Source organism: Grammomys surdaster, unplaced genomic scaffold, assembly GCF_004785775.1.
Source record: "Grammomys surdaster isolate TR1022 unplaced genomic scaffold, NIH_TR_1.0 99, whole genome shotgun sequence".
NCBI classification, from domain to species: Eukaryota; Metazoa; Chordata; class Mammalia; order Rodentia; family Muridae; genus Grammomys; species Grammomys surdaster.
The window spans coordinates 6,207,035-6,224,143 of NW_021604578.1; the positions used below are offsets into that span (position 1 = coordinate 6,207,035).

General features: G+C 43.0%; 1 protein-coding gene across 2 annotated transcripts; it reads left to right on the forward strand.

The window, feature by feature from the left end:
• Positions 1–2,159: 2,159 nt before the first annotated feature.
• Gpx8 (glutathione peroxidase 8 (putative)) lies at positions 2,160–5,991 on the forward strand. 2 transcript variants are annotated; one of them, XM_028784237.1, is made up of 3 exons: positions 2,160–2,572; positions 3,045–3,306; positions 5,448–5,991. In XM_028784237.1, exons 1-3 carry the CDS (start codon positions 2,369–2,371, stop codon positions 5,609–5,611), a joined length of 630 nt encoding a protein of 209 aa, XP_028640070.1. In that variant the 5' UTR covers positions 2,160–2,368; the 3' UTR covers positions 5,612–5,991. The 2 variants fall into 2 exon arrangements, with proteins under 2 accessions (XP_028640070.1, XP_028640073.1); XM_028784240.1 differs by lacking the exon at positions 3,045–3,306.
• Positions 5,992–17,109: the final 11,118 nt, after the last annotated feature.

Genomic DNA, 17,109 nt, shown 5'->3' on the forward strand with positions numbered 1-17,109 from the left:
GATAAACCAGACAAAGGTCTTTATCCACAGAGACAAGGCATCCATCCTTCCTGTAAGGCTCTAGGGCTTCCGTGTGCATGCATCATGAGGTGATACTACAAAGAATGGAAATTCTTTGGGACTGGGGAGATGGTCCAGCAGTTAAGAGCACTGACGCCTCTTCCAGAGTTCAATTCCCAGCAACTGCATGGTGGCTCATAACCATCTGTAATGGGATCTCATGACCTCTTCTGGTCTGTGTGAAGACAGCCATAGTGTATATTCATATAAATAAAATAAATAAATCATAAAGAAAAAAAGGATGAAAATTCTTAGTCAGGAGGTCTCGGGTAGGTGGAGGTGATGTAACAGGTCAGGGTCCCACCTGGAGAGTGAGGCCAGAGTGGCTGAGTAACAAAGGAATGCCGGGACTTGGTGGGAGGCAGGGCCTTTGAACAGTTCAACCAGACACCAGCAGAGGAAAGCTAATACTCTTAGGAACTGATTGGTTTCTGGGTAGTTTTGTTTTTCACTGGAAATATGTTCTATATTTAATATAGAAGGGAATATTTTCTACATGGTTGTGTGTGTGTGTGTGTGTGTGTGTGTGTGTCCATTCTTGTTCATTTGGGCAGTGGTAGTAGAAGTGAGGAGGAGAAGGAGGAGGAGGAGGAGAAGGAGGAGGAGGAAGAGGAGGAAGAAGAAGAAGAAGAGGAAGAGGAGGAAGAAGAGGTGATTGGTTGGTTGCTTTCAATTTTTTTTTGTTTTCCTTGTTTTTATTTTCGAGACGGGCTCTCTCTCTCTCTGTGTAATCCTCACTGGAGACAGAATCATGATTCCCCTGCCTCAGCTGCCACAGTGCTGGGATTACCAGCATGCACCACCATGCATGTCCAGCTCTGCTGTATCTGTCCTTATCCAGCCACGGGGGAGGAGTGAAGTGGTTTCTCTTGCTGGCTTTACCTAACTTTAAGCCTAAACTACCTTTGTTCAGCCACATCCAACCTCACACACATCAGAGGCTGTGGCTCAACCACACTCAACTTCACACACAACAGAGGCTGGGGCTCAACCACACCCAACCACACACACATCAGAGGCTGGGGACAGGCACTCTAAAGCACCCAGAGCAAGAGAAAACCAGTGCCTCAGCCCACTCTAGACTGCCTGGAAATGTGAAGTGCCACCAAGTGGATGGCATCTCAGACCAAAATGTCCTGTGTGGTAAACAAGCAGATCCTAAGGAGACTGGGGGATATGCAACCCTCAACCGCCTCCAGTTTCCATCCCCAGTAACTATGATCTTTGGAGCAAAGGCCCTGTGTAGAGAGCGATAGCCAAAGAGGAAAGAGATGAAAGACACAGCAGCTAGTGAGTATCTGCATAGATGTAGGTTTGCAGGTTTGGTTTGGGGTTTGTGCTTGAGTTCTGATATTTAAATATTTGAATTCTGCTGTTAAGGTTCTCTGCCCAGGATTATTTCATCTACAGTTTAGAATCCATTGACAAGTCATTTTCATAGGTCAGAACCATGCTGTCTCAGAAGTGCAATGGACAGATTACAGAGTACTCCAAAGAACTATTTCATGAAATTTTTCAATGTGTGTGTGTGTGTGTGTGTGTGTGTGTGTGTGTGTGTGCCTCTATGTGTGTATCTGGGGCAGGGGTATCTGAGTGTACATGCACATTTGGTTATGTCGTAAAGTATCTTGCCAGTGACGAAGACAAAACTGACGAAGACAAAAGCTGCTATTGTTTCTGATAGAGAAGGGGTGTTGCGCCTTTATGGCTTTCTATTTTTGCTGTATTCTCCTGGCATCTGGTTGCCTTCATTAGATGAAGTCGGAATAAATAGGATGACCTTTTCCAACCTTCATTGCTCTATTATAAATTCTTTATATTCATATAGTACAGTCAATAAATACATAAAACTTTTAAGTCCTTTGTGGTCACACATCATATTAACAGACCACATTAATCCACACTCTAAACTATTCCTGTGTGTTATTTAGTCCTCCATACCTAATCCATTGCTCAGTGAACTCACAGGATGCTGAGCAGGCCGATAACCACTCATTTCCAAGTTACAAGAGCACCACCTTCTGGTGAAACGTTTTCGTAGACGGGGGGGGGGGGGCGGTGCATCTTAAGGATCTGCTAAAACGATACGAATTCTTCTATCCAAAAAAAGTTAAGGTGCAGCCACGTTAACAAATATGTTGAAATTTTTTGAGTTTCCGACTTCATTTGATTCTTCTGGGAAGGGTCCTCCTGCGATGAAGCAGCTAAGGGGTCTGTAAACCCTTCCGGTTCTCCTTAAGCTCCGCGGGTTTCAAGTTACAGCCCCTCCTTGAATTCCAGCCTGCTGAGACTCCCAGAATCGTCCAAAATGGAGCCTCTCGGTGCCTACCCACTAAAATGTTCTGGGCCCAAAGCAAAGATATTTGCAGTTTTGCTATCTATGGTTCTGTGCACCGTGACGCTTTTTCTCCTTCAGTTAAGATTCCTGAAGCCGAGAATCAACAGCTTCTACTCCTTTGAAGTGAAGGATGCCAAAGGAAGGATGGTGTCTCTGGAAAAGTTCAAAGGCAAAGTAAGTCTTCGGGTTTTTATTTCTGTTGTTTCTCGGCTCAGATACTTATTCTCACCGTAGAATAGGGTTCGTTACAGCTGTAAGTTGGAATGTAGTCTTCAAAGTAATATCGTTAGAGGTCCTTTTAGTTACCAGAGTTGTAAGAGCTTTAAACTTCCAATCCATGACACGACTGTTTTTCTCGAAAGCTGCCTTTTGTGTGGAACCGATGCTGTATTATCTAGAAGATGCTGTGTGGCTATAGTGAGACCCGCTACTACGAGTGTTCTTTACGTAATCTAACTAGAACTTGTCACAGTCTTCGCCCATTCATTTGGGTTATGGTTTTCAATAAAGTTGGATCTGCCTAAAAATACGGAATCTATCAGACGTTGTAACCTCCCAAAATGGTTTAGGATTTTAACTGCATGAAGGACTTTTATTTTAATCTTTTGCTTCTCTTTCCGGTGGATTTTTTTTCTTTTTCCGGGAGGCTTCCCTAGTTGTAAACGTGGCTAGTGACTGCCGGTTCACAGACAAGAGTTACGTGACCCTCAGGGAGCTGCACAAGGAGTTTGGGCCCTATCACTTCAACGTCCTGGCTTTCCCGTGCAATCAGTTTGGAGACTCGGAACCCAAGTCCAGCAAGGAGGTAGAATCTTTTGCGAGGAACAACTACGGAGTCACATTCCCCATCTTCCACAAGATTAAGATTTTAGGGCCGGAAGCAGAACCTGCGTTTAAATTTCTTGTTGGTAAATATCTACTCTGCCTCAATGTTGTTCATTCCTTCTCATTTCATAGATTACATATGAATGATATAAAGATAAATGGATATTATTAGGACCATAGCTCATATTTTCTTTAAAATATTTTACTGGAAATTTTTCATAAAACTGTCAAAGATTCAGAACCTCACTCTTTGCAACTTTCTAGAAGTTATATGTCCCTGAAATTGATGTTCTGACTTCTTAGGTGGTAAAGAATTCTACTTTGATGTGTTTGTATTCCTATGACCATCATGGTGAAGGCTGAATGTGAGGCGTGGCCACGCCTGCTTCCCCTAAGTATTTCAACTCTCCCGTCATCTAACTACCCTTTGGGGCAGTACCCCTGCCTCTTACTAAAGCTGCACGTTTCAGGAAAACCTGTGGCAGAACATCATTAACTGAGTATATCTTTATATTTACTTTTATGGTGGCCTTTTTTATCTGAGACATTATCCTCAAGGTTGACCTGTCAGTTTGCCAGGGTTTTACTGAAATTCAAAGCAAAATAACTTATTTTCAAAACTCAGTCAATGTGAGGGTTCCTCTATAATTAAGCTAGCCACGGCCATCTATTTAAAGCACGCTAAAGCACCTGTAAGACATTGAACAGGAACCCTGAGGCTTTTATTTCTGGGGTATACAGAAAAGGCAGAACAGGAGCCCTTCCTTGAGCTAAGCATCCAAATACAATCTAATAAGAATTCTGTCAAACACCACAGCTCTAGAGCAATTAAGCTCTTACTGATGTGTGTGGGTGGGGGGAAGCCTGTGGAAACCAACACACCTCATATAGCCAAAAATGTAGCAAACAGAATGTGAGGTCTCACTTAGAAGGAGAGTGAGAGAACCCAAAGGTAAAGTCTAGAATCTGGAAGAAGGTATCAACTCTGCCTTCACCACTGACTGGCTACACAGCATCAACTTTAGGCCTCCACTTGTCTCTTACACAGAATATTGAAGATAGCGATACCCACCTGGGGGCTTTGAGGAAGACTGGATTCACTGAGTCCATGTGAACACAGAGCAAGCACACTTGGCTAGGCATAGAACTGGGACTTAATGATTTTAGTGTTAGTTGCTGTATCTTTTTAAGAGATATTTTTATTTTTATGCATACGAGTGTCTTGCCTGCATATGTATATTTATACATGTGTGCATAGTTCCCAAGGAGGCCAGAAGAGGGTACCCAACCACCTGAAATTAGAGTCACAGATGGTTGTAGGACAGACACCACATAGATGCTGGGGACCGAACCCAGGTCCTCTGCAAGAGCAGCACTCACTGTTAGCCACAGAACTATCCCTCCAAGCCCTAGTTAATATCTCTTTTTCTCATATTCGTCAATATTAGGGACATAGATCCCGAATTATATAAATGAAAACATTCACATTAAGATTTATCAAAAGAAAAAAGAAATTAAAAAAAATAAAAAATAAAAATAAAAAAAAAGATTTATCAAAAGAATATTGTAGTTTCTCAGTGATTATCTCAAGTCCCCTGCCATTTCAGCTATATCATTCATAAAAATATTTGAAACCTTAGTATATTAAATATGAAAGATCATTTCATATATTTCTATTACCAGGAACTTTAGAATATTTTATATTTTAAAAATGTTGAAAACAGACTGATGTGGTGGCAAACACCTATAACCCCACGACTAGATGGGCTGAACCTTGGAGAACTGAGTTCAAGGTTAGCTTTGGCTAAACAGTGAGTTCAGAGTTAGCCTGAGCAATGTAGTGAATTTGAGGCCAGCCTGGGCTACATGAACGTTAAGAACGAAAGATTAAATTTGTTCAGTCTTGCTAGGCCTGGTGGCACTCACCTGCTAATCCCAGCATCCAAGAGGCTGAGTTAGGAGGATCACAAGTTCAAATGCAGTTTTGGCTACATAGCAGATAAAAAGAAAAAATGTGTTTAGATCAACAAATCTAAAATATAACTTTGTTTCATGTCTCGACTGTAGATCAGGACAGCTATCTATGAAGTCAAGTCTATTGATAATAATATTATGGCAATTGTAGCACTTGATTGTAATATTGTCACATGCATATGCTAATAAAACTGAAAATATCAACAAAGAATAAAATCACACTCATGGAAATATATTCTCAATGTTTTAGATTCTTCCAAGAAGGAACCAAGGTGGAACTTTTGGAAGTATCTGGTCAACCCTGAGGGACAAGTTGTGAAGTTCTGGAGGCCAGAAGAACCCATTGAAGCCATCAGACCTCACATATCACAAATGATTGGGGATATCATTCTTAAAAAGAAAGAGGATTTATGAAAGCACCATGGAGTCAGGCCAATACAACAGGACAGAGGAGCCTCCTTTTAGATTCCAAAAAATATGGTATGAAAAGATTTTTAAGGCCATCTTACTACCCAGTTGCAATGGCTGTCCCCAAGACAGAAATGTTACCTAAAGAGGGAAGAAGTGGGGTTGGGGAGCTAGCTGTGATGAAGTATATTACTTCTATTGACCAGAAGGAACAACTTAGAACGCAGTCTCACTGTTGTCCAACTTAACTTTCTCTAGGGTTGGCCTTGTGGGAAAACCAATGCCCGAGGTCAGCATGTGGGACAAGGAACACTGTGAGGGTGGCATTTTTGGAGTAACTAACTCTAGATGTAATAAAATATACAATGAATGTTGCAAAATATAAAGTGCCTTTTTTTTTCTTTTTAGTGTTTTGAGGCAGGACTTCTCTGAGTAGCCCTGGCTATCCTGGAACTCACTCTGTAGACCAGGATAGGATGGCCTTGAATTCAGAGGTCCACCTGCCTCTGCCTCCTGAGTGCTATGTCTAGCTAAGTGCAGACTTTCCAATCATCAGATATATTTGTTTCACATACAGATTTTTATTTGGTGTTTCTTTAATGTAGGTTTTCGTGTCCTCACATAAAATAAATCTAAAAAGAAAAAAAAAGAAAACATCATGTTTAGCCCCTCTATGTGATCTTCTAGGATCAATTTAAATGACATAAGTAGGATATTAGCACTGAGGTTAGCCTTTGAGTAAAGATTGCCAGGTAGAGGAAAAGGGGCATGAGTATATGGACATTTGACTTGATTTCTTACAGGTCAATTTTGGCTGCTAAGAGACTAAATTTGGGGAGGACTTAATTCTATATCATTCTAACACTCAAAACTGTAAACAGCACCTTCAGATAATCAAAGCTCCAATGCAAAGGGAGGCATTGCAATCATGGAAGCCCTCAAATCCAAGCCTGCACCTCTTTACAGAGATATTTGCATCTTTTCTCCCCAAACCATAATCTACTCCGTGTTGTCAGCCTTGTAGCTAACAAAGTAACCCAAGTGGTAAAGGTGAATTATTATCCTGTGAAGTGACGTGGGGAGGCGGGAAATATAGCCGTTTACAACTGGGCAGGGGAGGAAGAGGCAATGTAAGTAGCCTGCGGTTGGCACTGTTTAGACCTAGTGAAGACAAGTGAAGGTCTTGTGGTGAGTTCAGTCAGGCCACCACACTATACTAACATTCTCACAGAAACAAAACACATCCATGTCACCTTCTGCTTCAAAGTGCGTTTCCAAGCATGGGACTATCGATGTGTTCATGAGCTCTCTGGAAGTGCAGTACCCGTTATAGGTGGCAAATCTTGCAGGGATGGCCTCCCGAATGCCAATTTTGTGTGCCGGAAAACCTGGAGACACCTCACCAGCTGCATGACTTCTGGCAAGTCCCTAACTACTGTTAATATCAGTCTCCTTACCTGTAAAGTGGAGGTAAACTGGAACAAAACGGCCCTCCTAATTCTGTCAAATGACATTCTCACCAAGGAAGCAACCAGAACCTGGAGTGTGGTCAGTGAAACAGGAGCCATTGAAGTCTACTTGTCTTTTGTGATTTTACTCCAACAGTCAACTTGCAATCTACATTCTGGGCCTCTAAGGACGATTTCAAGCAGAACCCACCCCTCCAAGTGTTGCTTCCCAAGCTCTAGTGCCACATCCTCCGACTCCTGACACTGACATCAAAAGCGCTGCCAACGCATCTGCGCATGCTCCCTCCAGGCAGCATCTGCACATGCTCCTTCCAGGCACGTGAGCAGAACTGCCGGCCAGCAGCACACAGGCAATGGCAGCCCCACACTGCCAGGTGGGTGAACAGAGGGTAACCTTGACTGTCCCAGTACATGTGATTCTGATGTCCTCAAGTCACCACTTCTCTCCAAGACCAGATAAAGAGCTTTTTCCAACCATCCAGTGTCTCCAGGTTTGGTTGCTTTATCTAACCCATGACCTCAATAATAGCTAGTCTCTCTCTCACTTTGGAAGACAGGGCAGGCAGGTAAGTCTATAAAAGCATGTTCTATGAACGGCCTTGACAGAAACTCAAGAGTCCCTTCAGAGACCCCTACATTCAGCTGATAATGGAGAAGGGCTGTGTGCTAGTGTGCTGCCACTCAAGACTCGGGAGTCGCACGTATCCTTAACTGAGGCTCTGCTTCCCAAATACTGCTGCAGGACGTGAAAAGGTTGTTAGGTGTCTTCAACTCAAAACAGAGAGACGTGGTTGCATGTACCTTCACTGAGTTAAATAATTGGTTCATTATACAAACTCATCATCCATTCGTGGCAGATACAACATCAAAGAACGTTGAGACTGAAATTAATATGAATTTGCCCTGAAAGCTACACCTCTTAATCATAAAAATTATAGTGCACCTATACCGTGCATATAAATACATATGTACATAAATATATGTTGTATACATATATGTATACATACATACATGTGTATATGTGTTATATATGTACACATATATACTTGGTATACATGCACTTTAATTACATATATGCAAAGATACATATACACAAATGGTTATATATGTACACATATATACATGTTATATATGTGTACATATATGAGTAATTTTCCTATTACCTGCTTGGTGTCTGGCATTTTTAACAGGCTCTCTTGGAAATTCTGACGTGTAGCTGTACAGTTTCATAGCCTAAATGTTTCCATGTGACCATGTGTCTTCAAATGTTTCCATGTGTCTTCATTCTTCTCCTTGCCAATGGTTCTCACGCCCTTACATCGTCGTCGATTTCGCTCCACTCTGCCCTCTTTTCTCATCATCTTAGTAACACAGAACTAAGGAAGTGCTGTCAATGTGTGCTTGGGGTGTCTGTGCAAGGCTACATCCCAGCACTCCAAAACATATACATGCTTATTGAATACAAATGTTTTATGCCTTGCTTTTCAATTAAAAAAAAAATTGAAACACAAAGAAAAGTCTTCTAAGTTTAGCAGATTTTATTTTTATTGACAGGTTATTAACTAAAGAAAAAAAACATGCTGAAATTTAACCTTTAAAAAAAAAAGATGAAAATGCGATAGGTCAAAGTACTGAGAATAAGTGACTGTTGGTGCGTCCGATTTGTATCAACCCCGTAACGGTCAGGGACACCGTAGAAAACGGGGAGCAAAGATTGTAAGCCAGACAATGAGGAAACACTGGGAAACACTATCTTCTGGGCCTGTGTGGTCCTTACACTCAAGAACTAACATACTGCCGGGCAGTGATGGCACACGCCTTTAATCCCAGCACTTGGGAGGCAAAGGCAGGCAGATTTCTGAGTTCGAGGCCAGCCTGGTCTACAGAGTGAGTTCCAGGACAGCCAGGGCTATACAGAGAAACCCTGTCTCGAAAAAACAAAAAAAGAACATGTAAGATGAAGCCAACCACCAGTCCAGCATGGGTGGGGGAGGGGCCAGGAGGCTCCACCTTAGCTGAGGAGCCACTGATGACGACAAATGGGAAACAGAAATCATTTTTCTTCAAGGGCAGGAGCTGTAGTCGATTACTCATGCTCAGATGGATGGTCCCACACTCACGTGAGTGCAGACAGCTCTAACTGGACTAAGTGTGTTATTTTTAAAAAAGCCATAGAGGTCGAAGGGAGGTAATGGGGAAAGGTCCAGGGGAGTGGGAAGGAAAGCTTGGGTTGAATATGATCAAAATTCGTTGTATACATTGTGAAATTCTCAAGGAATAAATAAAAATTCTAAAAAAAAAAACAAAACAAAAAATGAAAACAATATTTACTTAGCTGTCTTAAACATAAAAACCCTAATGATAGAATAATACTGGTCAACAACGACAAAGAAGGATGCGATTTGAAAATAGTAAAATACATAGAATTCAATTAATAGTATCTGTTTAAACTGTATCCAAGAAATATATTTAAATTTGAATAGTTAACACAAATTTACTTCACCAGTAAACTTTGGCCCAATATCAAAGAGTGCAGTATGTTTCTTTTATCTTATATATCTCTAGTAAGTCAGTACACCAAAGTGAGTTTTAGTGATTTCCTGCAGATGTCCAGCTGAGGTCACTCTGTTCCACAAGTCAAATGCCCCCAAAGAATGAGGAAGTACTTTAAATAATATTTGTGGTCAGTTTGTCTCTCTTCATAAGCTAGGTCTCATGCTCTCCTGATTATTGTAAAAACTATTTGCAGTATTTTACACAAAATAGGAGTTAAGTCTCTCCCAAACAATCAGCCCATCCCTACCCTCATCCCCAAAATATACCAAATTTTCTCGATACTTCAAGTGAAAATGTTTTAATCTGTGGGTCATTTGAAAATTAATGCAAATTCCCCCTTCACGGTGTACACATAAGATCATAGCCCTACTCTACTGCTGTATTATGAAATTGGTAGCCTTAGAAGAATACCAAAGATTTAGTTGAAAACTTGGGCAAATACATGAGGCTTTCCATTATATTCTAAATCTTATGTTCAAAAAACAAACACATAACTTTAAAATGCCTTAATAATGTCAAGCTAGGACTCCGAAAATATTACGTGAGTTTTAAAAGTAACAATAGTGCTTTCGTTACTATAAATCTGTCCTTGTGTCATCCAAAGCCACTAATAACTGTCATCATAAATAGTGCCCCTCTTCATGGCAAAGCACCTGCATGAGTTATAAATGCTGACGGTGATTGTATGTGCAACAGGAGAGCAGTTGCACGTTAGCTGGTGCCTCTCACATATTCAACCAGCTAACAATACACTGCCAGCCCGTCACACACAGGGAAGACAGCGCACTTCATTAACAAGAAGAACCCATCCAGAAGCAAGTGGCAGGGTAGCTGTGGCTGCTTGCTTGAGCCAACGCAGCCAGCTAACAACACACTGCCTACCTGAATCTGGTAAGTGCTGATTTTCACAGTCCATGGCGTCACTGAGGCTAAGTTTGTGACTTAACACTGCTGAAGAACTGCTGGCCGTGTTGTGGCGTGGATACAGAGAGCAAAGGAGATCCGAGGGAGGCAGTTCTTTCCTTCCACCATGTGAATTCTGGGGATCAAACCACCATGTGAATTCCCAGAATAGGACTAGCAGTAAGTGTCTTTATCAGCTGAAGCTTCTTGCCAATCCCAGGACTCTAATCTTAATAATTGCATAACTGAAATAACTGAAGAGGATTTATAGAGAAACCTTGTTTCCTTCTCCTAAACAATAACAAACAAAAGTTTATATTTCCAAGCTATACTCATGATTTAAAAAAAATTAAAGAACTTTAAATTTGAGCCGGGCAGTGGTGGCACACGCCTTTAATCCCAGCACTTGGGAGGCAGAGGCAGGCAGATTTCTGAGTTGGAGGCCAGCCTGGTCTACAGAGTGAGTTCCAGGACAGCCAAGGCTACACAGAGAAACCCTGTCTCGAAAAACCAAAAAAGAAAAAAAAAAACACCTTTAAATTTGGTTTTGTTTTGGTGTTTTGGTTCCCCCCCCCCTTGGGGATGGGGGGGTGGTTGATTAATTTTTTTCCAGACATAGTTTCTCTGTGTAGCCCTGGCTGACCTGGAACCGCAGTGTAGACCAGGCTGGCCTGGAGCTTGGAGATCTACCTGCCTTTGCCTCCCAAGTATTGGGATTAAGTGCCTAAGAACTCTGAACTCTTATACTTAGGTTTTCCAAGTTTAACGTTTAACGAAAGACATTAACACAGTAAAAATGAATTAACAAAAGTGCAATTGAATTAGGCAGTAAAGCATCTAGAAGATAAATCATTTGGACGGGAAACATTAACTAAAACATGCATGGTAGATCAGTGTTAAAATGTAAGGCCTTTTTAAATGTTATTTCTCTATAGGTGACATTAGTCACTGCATTTTAAAAGTCCAGTTGTATATTCGATTTTGAATGTCACTGCTTGAGTGTAGAAAAAATATACAAGTTATCTAGAAAATATTCAAATGATGAGATTTGAGTTAATAATTTAAATTTAAAAGAATGTAAGCCATCCGGTGTAATGAGAAGTAAATGGTAATAAGATGCGATCATAGGAACATTTAAACTTCTTCACCCATAAAGGAAGTACGGGAGCTGGAGAGATGGCTCAGCGGTTAAGAGCACTTGTTGCTCTTCCAGAGAACCCAGATTAGATTCGCAACACCAACAGGGCAGCCCCAAAAGCCTGAAACTCCAGTTCCAGGGGATTAGAAGCCTTCTTCTGAACTCCGCAGGCACTACGCACGCACACACGTAACGCACAGATATAAATCCAGGTAAATACACACAACATAATAAAAACAAGTTTCAAAAGAACACTCTAAAAGAACTACAAGCTTTGGGTTAGGGCTTCAAGGGGAGGAAATACTATATTGGATCCAGGTTTTAGTAGCTGTCGTGAGTACACCTCCTTACCCAACAGATGGCACTATTTCCACGTCTTTGCCTGCTTCTGAGTGCAGCAGAGGGTAGTGCAGCTAGCAACTGTTGGGATAAAGTTCTAACAGCCAGCTAGCAATGCACTGCCTGCCTGACACACCCACGCTTCATCCTCTGTGGAGACGGAAACCAGGAAGCGCCCGCCAAGCAGATATAAATGGCTACCGTCAGTTGTGAAAATCCGTTTAAGTCTTTAGATTCTGTAGTTAAAGGTTTTTAATTCTTGTATTAATTCTCCCATAATTCCTGCAAATGCCTTCTTTTAGCAAGAATTAGTTTGCTCGAGATCAGAATGAAGACAGAAGGGCAAGCCCAGAAAACTCACCTTGGGGGAACCTTGACTGCGCTGCTACTTCTGCTTCGTGCCTTCGGCGAGGACCCCCATGCTATTCTCCTTTGGAAATAGATTAGCATAAGAAGGGAGAAAACTCTTTAGGAAAATCATAACGGATTCTGTGGAATTCTTCTGAATCCTGAGCTTCACTCATTCTTTCTAATTCAACCAGACATCTCCAGAACCGAAATCTCACATAGTTTAAAATGTAAACTAGGCTGTAGAATTTCGTGGCGTTTCTTGGTCCTAACCGGGTATCACAAACTGCACTTTCCGAAAGAAGCAGACCCTTGGGAGGCTTGGGGCAAGAAAGAAAAAGAATGTACTCACCTACAACCTCTCTTCTTCGGACCCCATCCTCCTCCGGGCGGTGCGCTGCAGTTTCCACTCCGTCTCCAAGTGAGTGCGCTGTTCCAGGTCTTGCCTCTCCCCTCAGGGGCTAAGCAGGACTTCCCAAAAGGTTAGACCCTCTTCCCACTAAACCCATAGAACCTCCCCTCCCCTCCTCTCCCCGAGACTCTCGCTCCTCCCACAGCTCCTGGAGCATTTTCCCCAGGGTACCCTTTAAAAAGCCCGCGGGGCGGCAATCAAAGCGGGAACCTCCTTCCGTCGGTCCCGCCACAGGCCAGCGCTTCGATGACGTCAAGTCTGGGAGGGCTTCCCCGGCGTGGGGTGTCGGGGTGCTCTCTCAGGTCCCGCCCTCCTACCCGCCGCCCTGCACTGGGCCTCCCCGGCGGCGCGGGCCGCAGCGCCAAGCTTTGCCGCGGGCCGTGGCGGGTCTGAGCATCCTGCCTGCGCCGCGCGGTCACCACCGCGGGAGGCGCGGAGTCGGCGGGCAGAGAAGCGGGTTTTGGGGAGTTCACCGTTGCTTTCGTTTTCAAAAGCAAAAGCTTTTCGTCCTAACGGACTTTAATCCTTTTGTTTGTTTCCCTCTCCTTTTCTTCAACCCCACCCTATCAAATTTGGTCGTCTGCAGTAATTCTCACCCTTCTGTATACTGCTTGATGATAACCGCTTGAGAAAATTCCTGAACGTAAACGTGTTTCCCAATGAACACATTAGCTCATCTATCTTCAAACCCAGGGGGAAAAAGCCAAAACAAACAAACAAACAACAACGACGACGACAACAAAACACCATAGAGGGATGTCTAGGCTGCCGAGAAGGGGAACCATTGACAGTTCCATTCAATAAATTATCTGCACTGTCCACTTTGGGAACTGGCCAAGTTCTCTTGCTGGATCTTGGAAGCTACTTCCTAAACAGGAGGTTTGTGAGAGGAGAAAGAGCCAAGGAACCCGTAATGAGTGAAAAGCCAGTAAGACAGCTGACCAGGTCCGGGACTGAATCGATGGTGAAATTACTTGAGGAGCCTGGAGACGACTGACAAGGAGCCAGATGGTCTGCGCAGCCTAGCCTACCCATCTGAGCTGCCAAAGGGAGCTGTGCCATATGGCAGGAGGCTAAACTGTCTGAGAAACTTAGGAGGTCTAGCAGCCCGCTTCTCTGTTCCCTCGTCCGTATCCCAAAGTAACATCAGATTGCATTTTAACTCTAATAAGTTGGTTTGTGCATTTTGGGGGTAGGAGACTCAAACCAGTCAATAATTTAAACAAACAACCCACTTAAACCCACTCTAATATTTCTGAAAATTCACTCTAATGCTTTTGAAACAAGAAATACCGGCTTTGCAACAACCCAACTCCCAGTGTTCAATGACAAAGGACGAAAGTGTGTGCTGGTAACCTCACCTTCGAATGAGATTTACCAAAATGCTTGTATTAAAATATCTTTCTTGCCCACAAGAATGCTACTTTCTTGCAGTGTATTCAAATGTGTACTCATTCCAGGTCCCAGTAAATCCTTTCTGCAAACATTGAGAATCAAAATGAACCATCTTTGCATGAGTCAGGTATACTGTTAAATGACCGGTTTGAAAATGTCAACCAAAACAAGCAATATATTGAAAAATGTGACATAATTTTTATCTATTCTATTGTGTGTACACATACATATATATGTATACATGTATAATATATATTACATATACATGTAATATATGTTATATATATGATTAATATATATACATATATATGTGTGTGTGTGTGTGTATATTAACCCCGCATGCAGGAGACCCTAGGTTCAATCCCCAATACCACTGCAAAACGACAATAACGTACAATTGAATATTCAGACTAAAATTTACAAGAGAAAATGGGGATAGTTGGTCATTTAGTAAGTGCCTCAGTAATAACTATAACACTCAGGAATCCAGAGTGCTTGGCTTATTGTGCATATAAGGAGGATTATGTGTCCTCAACAACTAAATCCAAAAAGGAAAACCCCACAATTTCACTCAAAAGATCTGGCAGACAACACTTGAGTCACATACTCTAAAATCACTTTCAGAAGATCTCCCGGTGCATAACTTCAATTCTGAGGTATTCCTGCTTAAAAGGAATAAGCTAAATTTCGTGATAAGGATAGACAAACCCACATTGAAACAGTTGTCACCCATTAAGAGAAACTACACTACTATGTGAGCCGTGAGAGTCTAGGTGTGATCTTCCACCAGAGGGGGAAATATTAAACGTGGGAATCTAACATCTAATAAGTACTGCAGTAGAGGTAACACCAATGTGGTTGTGATCATCCTACTAGGATTATAAAATGTTGACATCTGGGGAAATTGGGGGAGGTATATAATGGAATTTTTGTACCATTTTTGTTTTCACAATTTTGAAACTATTGTGGTGGTGGTGGGTGGTGGCGGTGGCGGTGGCGGTGGCGGTGGCTGTGGCTGTGGCGGCGGCGGCTTTTGGTAGTGTTAGACTGAGCTGGAACCCTCCTATGTGGACCAGTCTCAAACCCAAAATATCAGCCCGTCTCTACTGCCTCTGCTTCTCTGCCTCTCTGCCTCCCTGTCTCTCTGCCTCACCCTGTCCCTATCCCTCTGCCTCTGTTACTTCTCCCTCTACCTGGAGTACTGGGATTAAAGAGCTCGCCACCACAGCTAGCTTCTAAATTTCATTTTTTAAATTGTTTAATCATGTGGTAGTTCTGATTTAAAAAAAATAAAAACCTCTATAGTACAACTCTTTAGTGAGAAAAGGAAGTGTTCGCGTGCTTTATCGTAATATCAAATATGGTTCAAGGCCAGTATCTGATTTCGACGCTTGTGTGCCTCAAATCTGCAGTTGCTAAGTCTGTTTCCTACCAAGTGGCAGCCAGGGGATACCCAGACTTCTCAAATGCCCATCTTTTCTCAATAATTATACTTTAGTTCTGTAAATGTCTCAGAAATACATGACGCGCCACACAAACCCCTTTCTCGGGCTCCCAACCCTCTTCCTTCCCACAAAGCTTCGCCAGACTTTTCCCCAAAGCATTTTCCACTCTCACGGGTGCGCACGCGTACTTGGGTCCTGTGCGTCTCTCTACATCAAATAAGGTAGCATTATATTGTCCTTTTTTTGCCTCTTCTGCTGCATCCAACCACTTTTCCAGAAATGAAAACCAGAGAGTTACCCCATCCCCAACTCCAACCGCCCACCAACCCCAGCCTCAGTTCCTCCCGCCGAGCAGGTCCCGCGCCCGCCGGCTTGCCTCCCGCTCGGCTCGCGGCCGCTCCCGCCCCAGCTCCCGCCAGCCTGGCCCGCGCCTACTGGACAAAAGGGACGGTTGGAGCTCGCGTTTAACGATCCGTTTGGCACGTGCCCCTCCAGGCGGGGGTAGGGAGAGCTGAGCTGGGGGTGGGGTTTGATCGCTGGGGTTGGCGAGGCGCAGTGGGAAAGCTAATGAGGCAGGGCTGAGGAATCAAGGCCCCTCTTCTGAGCACCAGTGCTCCCCAGGACACAGCTCAGAGTGGCCCAGCAACCACCAGCTGAGCTTAGATTTTTAACCTGTAAAGTTTCCTGCAGGCGACTATGATCTGTAAAAACAGCCTGCCGTCTGCGGTGGATGGCTCCCCCACCCACACCCACCATGTGCAAGTAGCTCGCGGGTTTGTTCTTCCGTCACTACCTGAGATCTAAGGATATGAGCAATCTTTTATAGCCCCAACTAAAGACGATGCAAAGTCTGGGTTTTACCAGAAATTTTTCTGTGTGGTGGGAAAGAGGGGGTGGGGGGAGGCGGAGGTCTTCTCACAGGAACCATTCTACAAACAGCCAATCTCTGCTTTTTATGTGAGTGCTGGGAGTGGGACCCATGTGCTTGCCCAAGATTGCATGGTCATGGATTTATCTCCGGTTTGTCTAGCTTGTAAAACACAAGTGAGCTCACTCCTCCGACTTTTTCTTTACATGTATTTTTAGAGTGGTTCGTATATAAAGTACTACCCAATACCATAGTTCCCCCAGTTACAAGCTGATGTGAGGCAAATGTTAACTAAAAATAAATACAACATTGTATAAAAACAATGGATAAAATCAAGTTTACGATGTTGACACCTGCCCACCCAAGAACAACTGGGCCCAGAATGCTCTAGATTTGAAAATGTCTGGGGGCAGAGGCAGGCAGATCTCTGTTAAGTTTGAGGCCAGCATGGCCTACATAGTTAATTGGGCTACCTTGAGAGACCTGGTCCGAAAACAAAACAAAAAAGTTCTTTTTCTATCAGCACTCCAAAAATGCAGCAGAAGCTGAATTAGAAAGAGAATCTTTCTTAATGTGCCCAAGCCTTCTGTCTGTTCCTCCTGTGTGCCCTGTTCTGATGTTACCATCACAT

Excerpts from the sequence above, each read along its gene's own strand:
- Gpx8 (XM_028784237.1), top strand. The coding sequence starts at position 2,369 with ATGGAGCCTCTCGGTGCCTACCCACTAAAATGTTCTGGGCCCAAAGCA. Across the intron at positions 2,573-3,044 it reads TGGAAAAGTTCAAAGGCAAA|GCTTCCCTAGTTGTAAACGT; the intron begins GTAAGTCTTCGG and ends TTTTTCCGGGAG. Across the intron at positions 3,307-5,447 it reads TGCGTTTAAATTTCTTGTTG|ATTCTTCCAAGAAGGAACCA; the intron begins GTAAATATCTAC and ends TCAATGTTTTAG.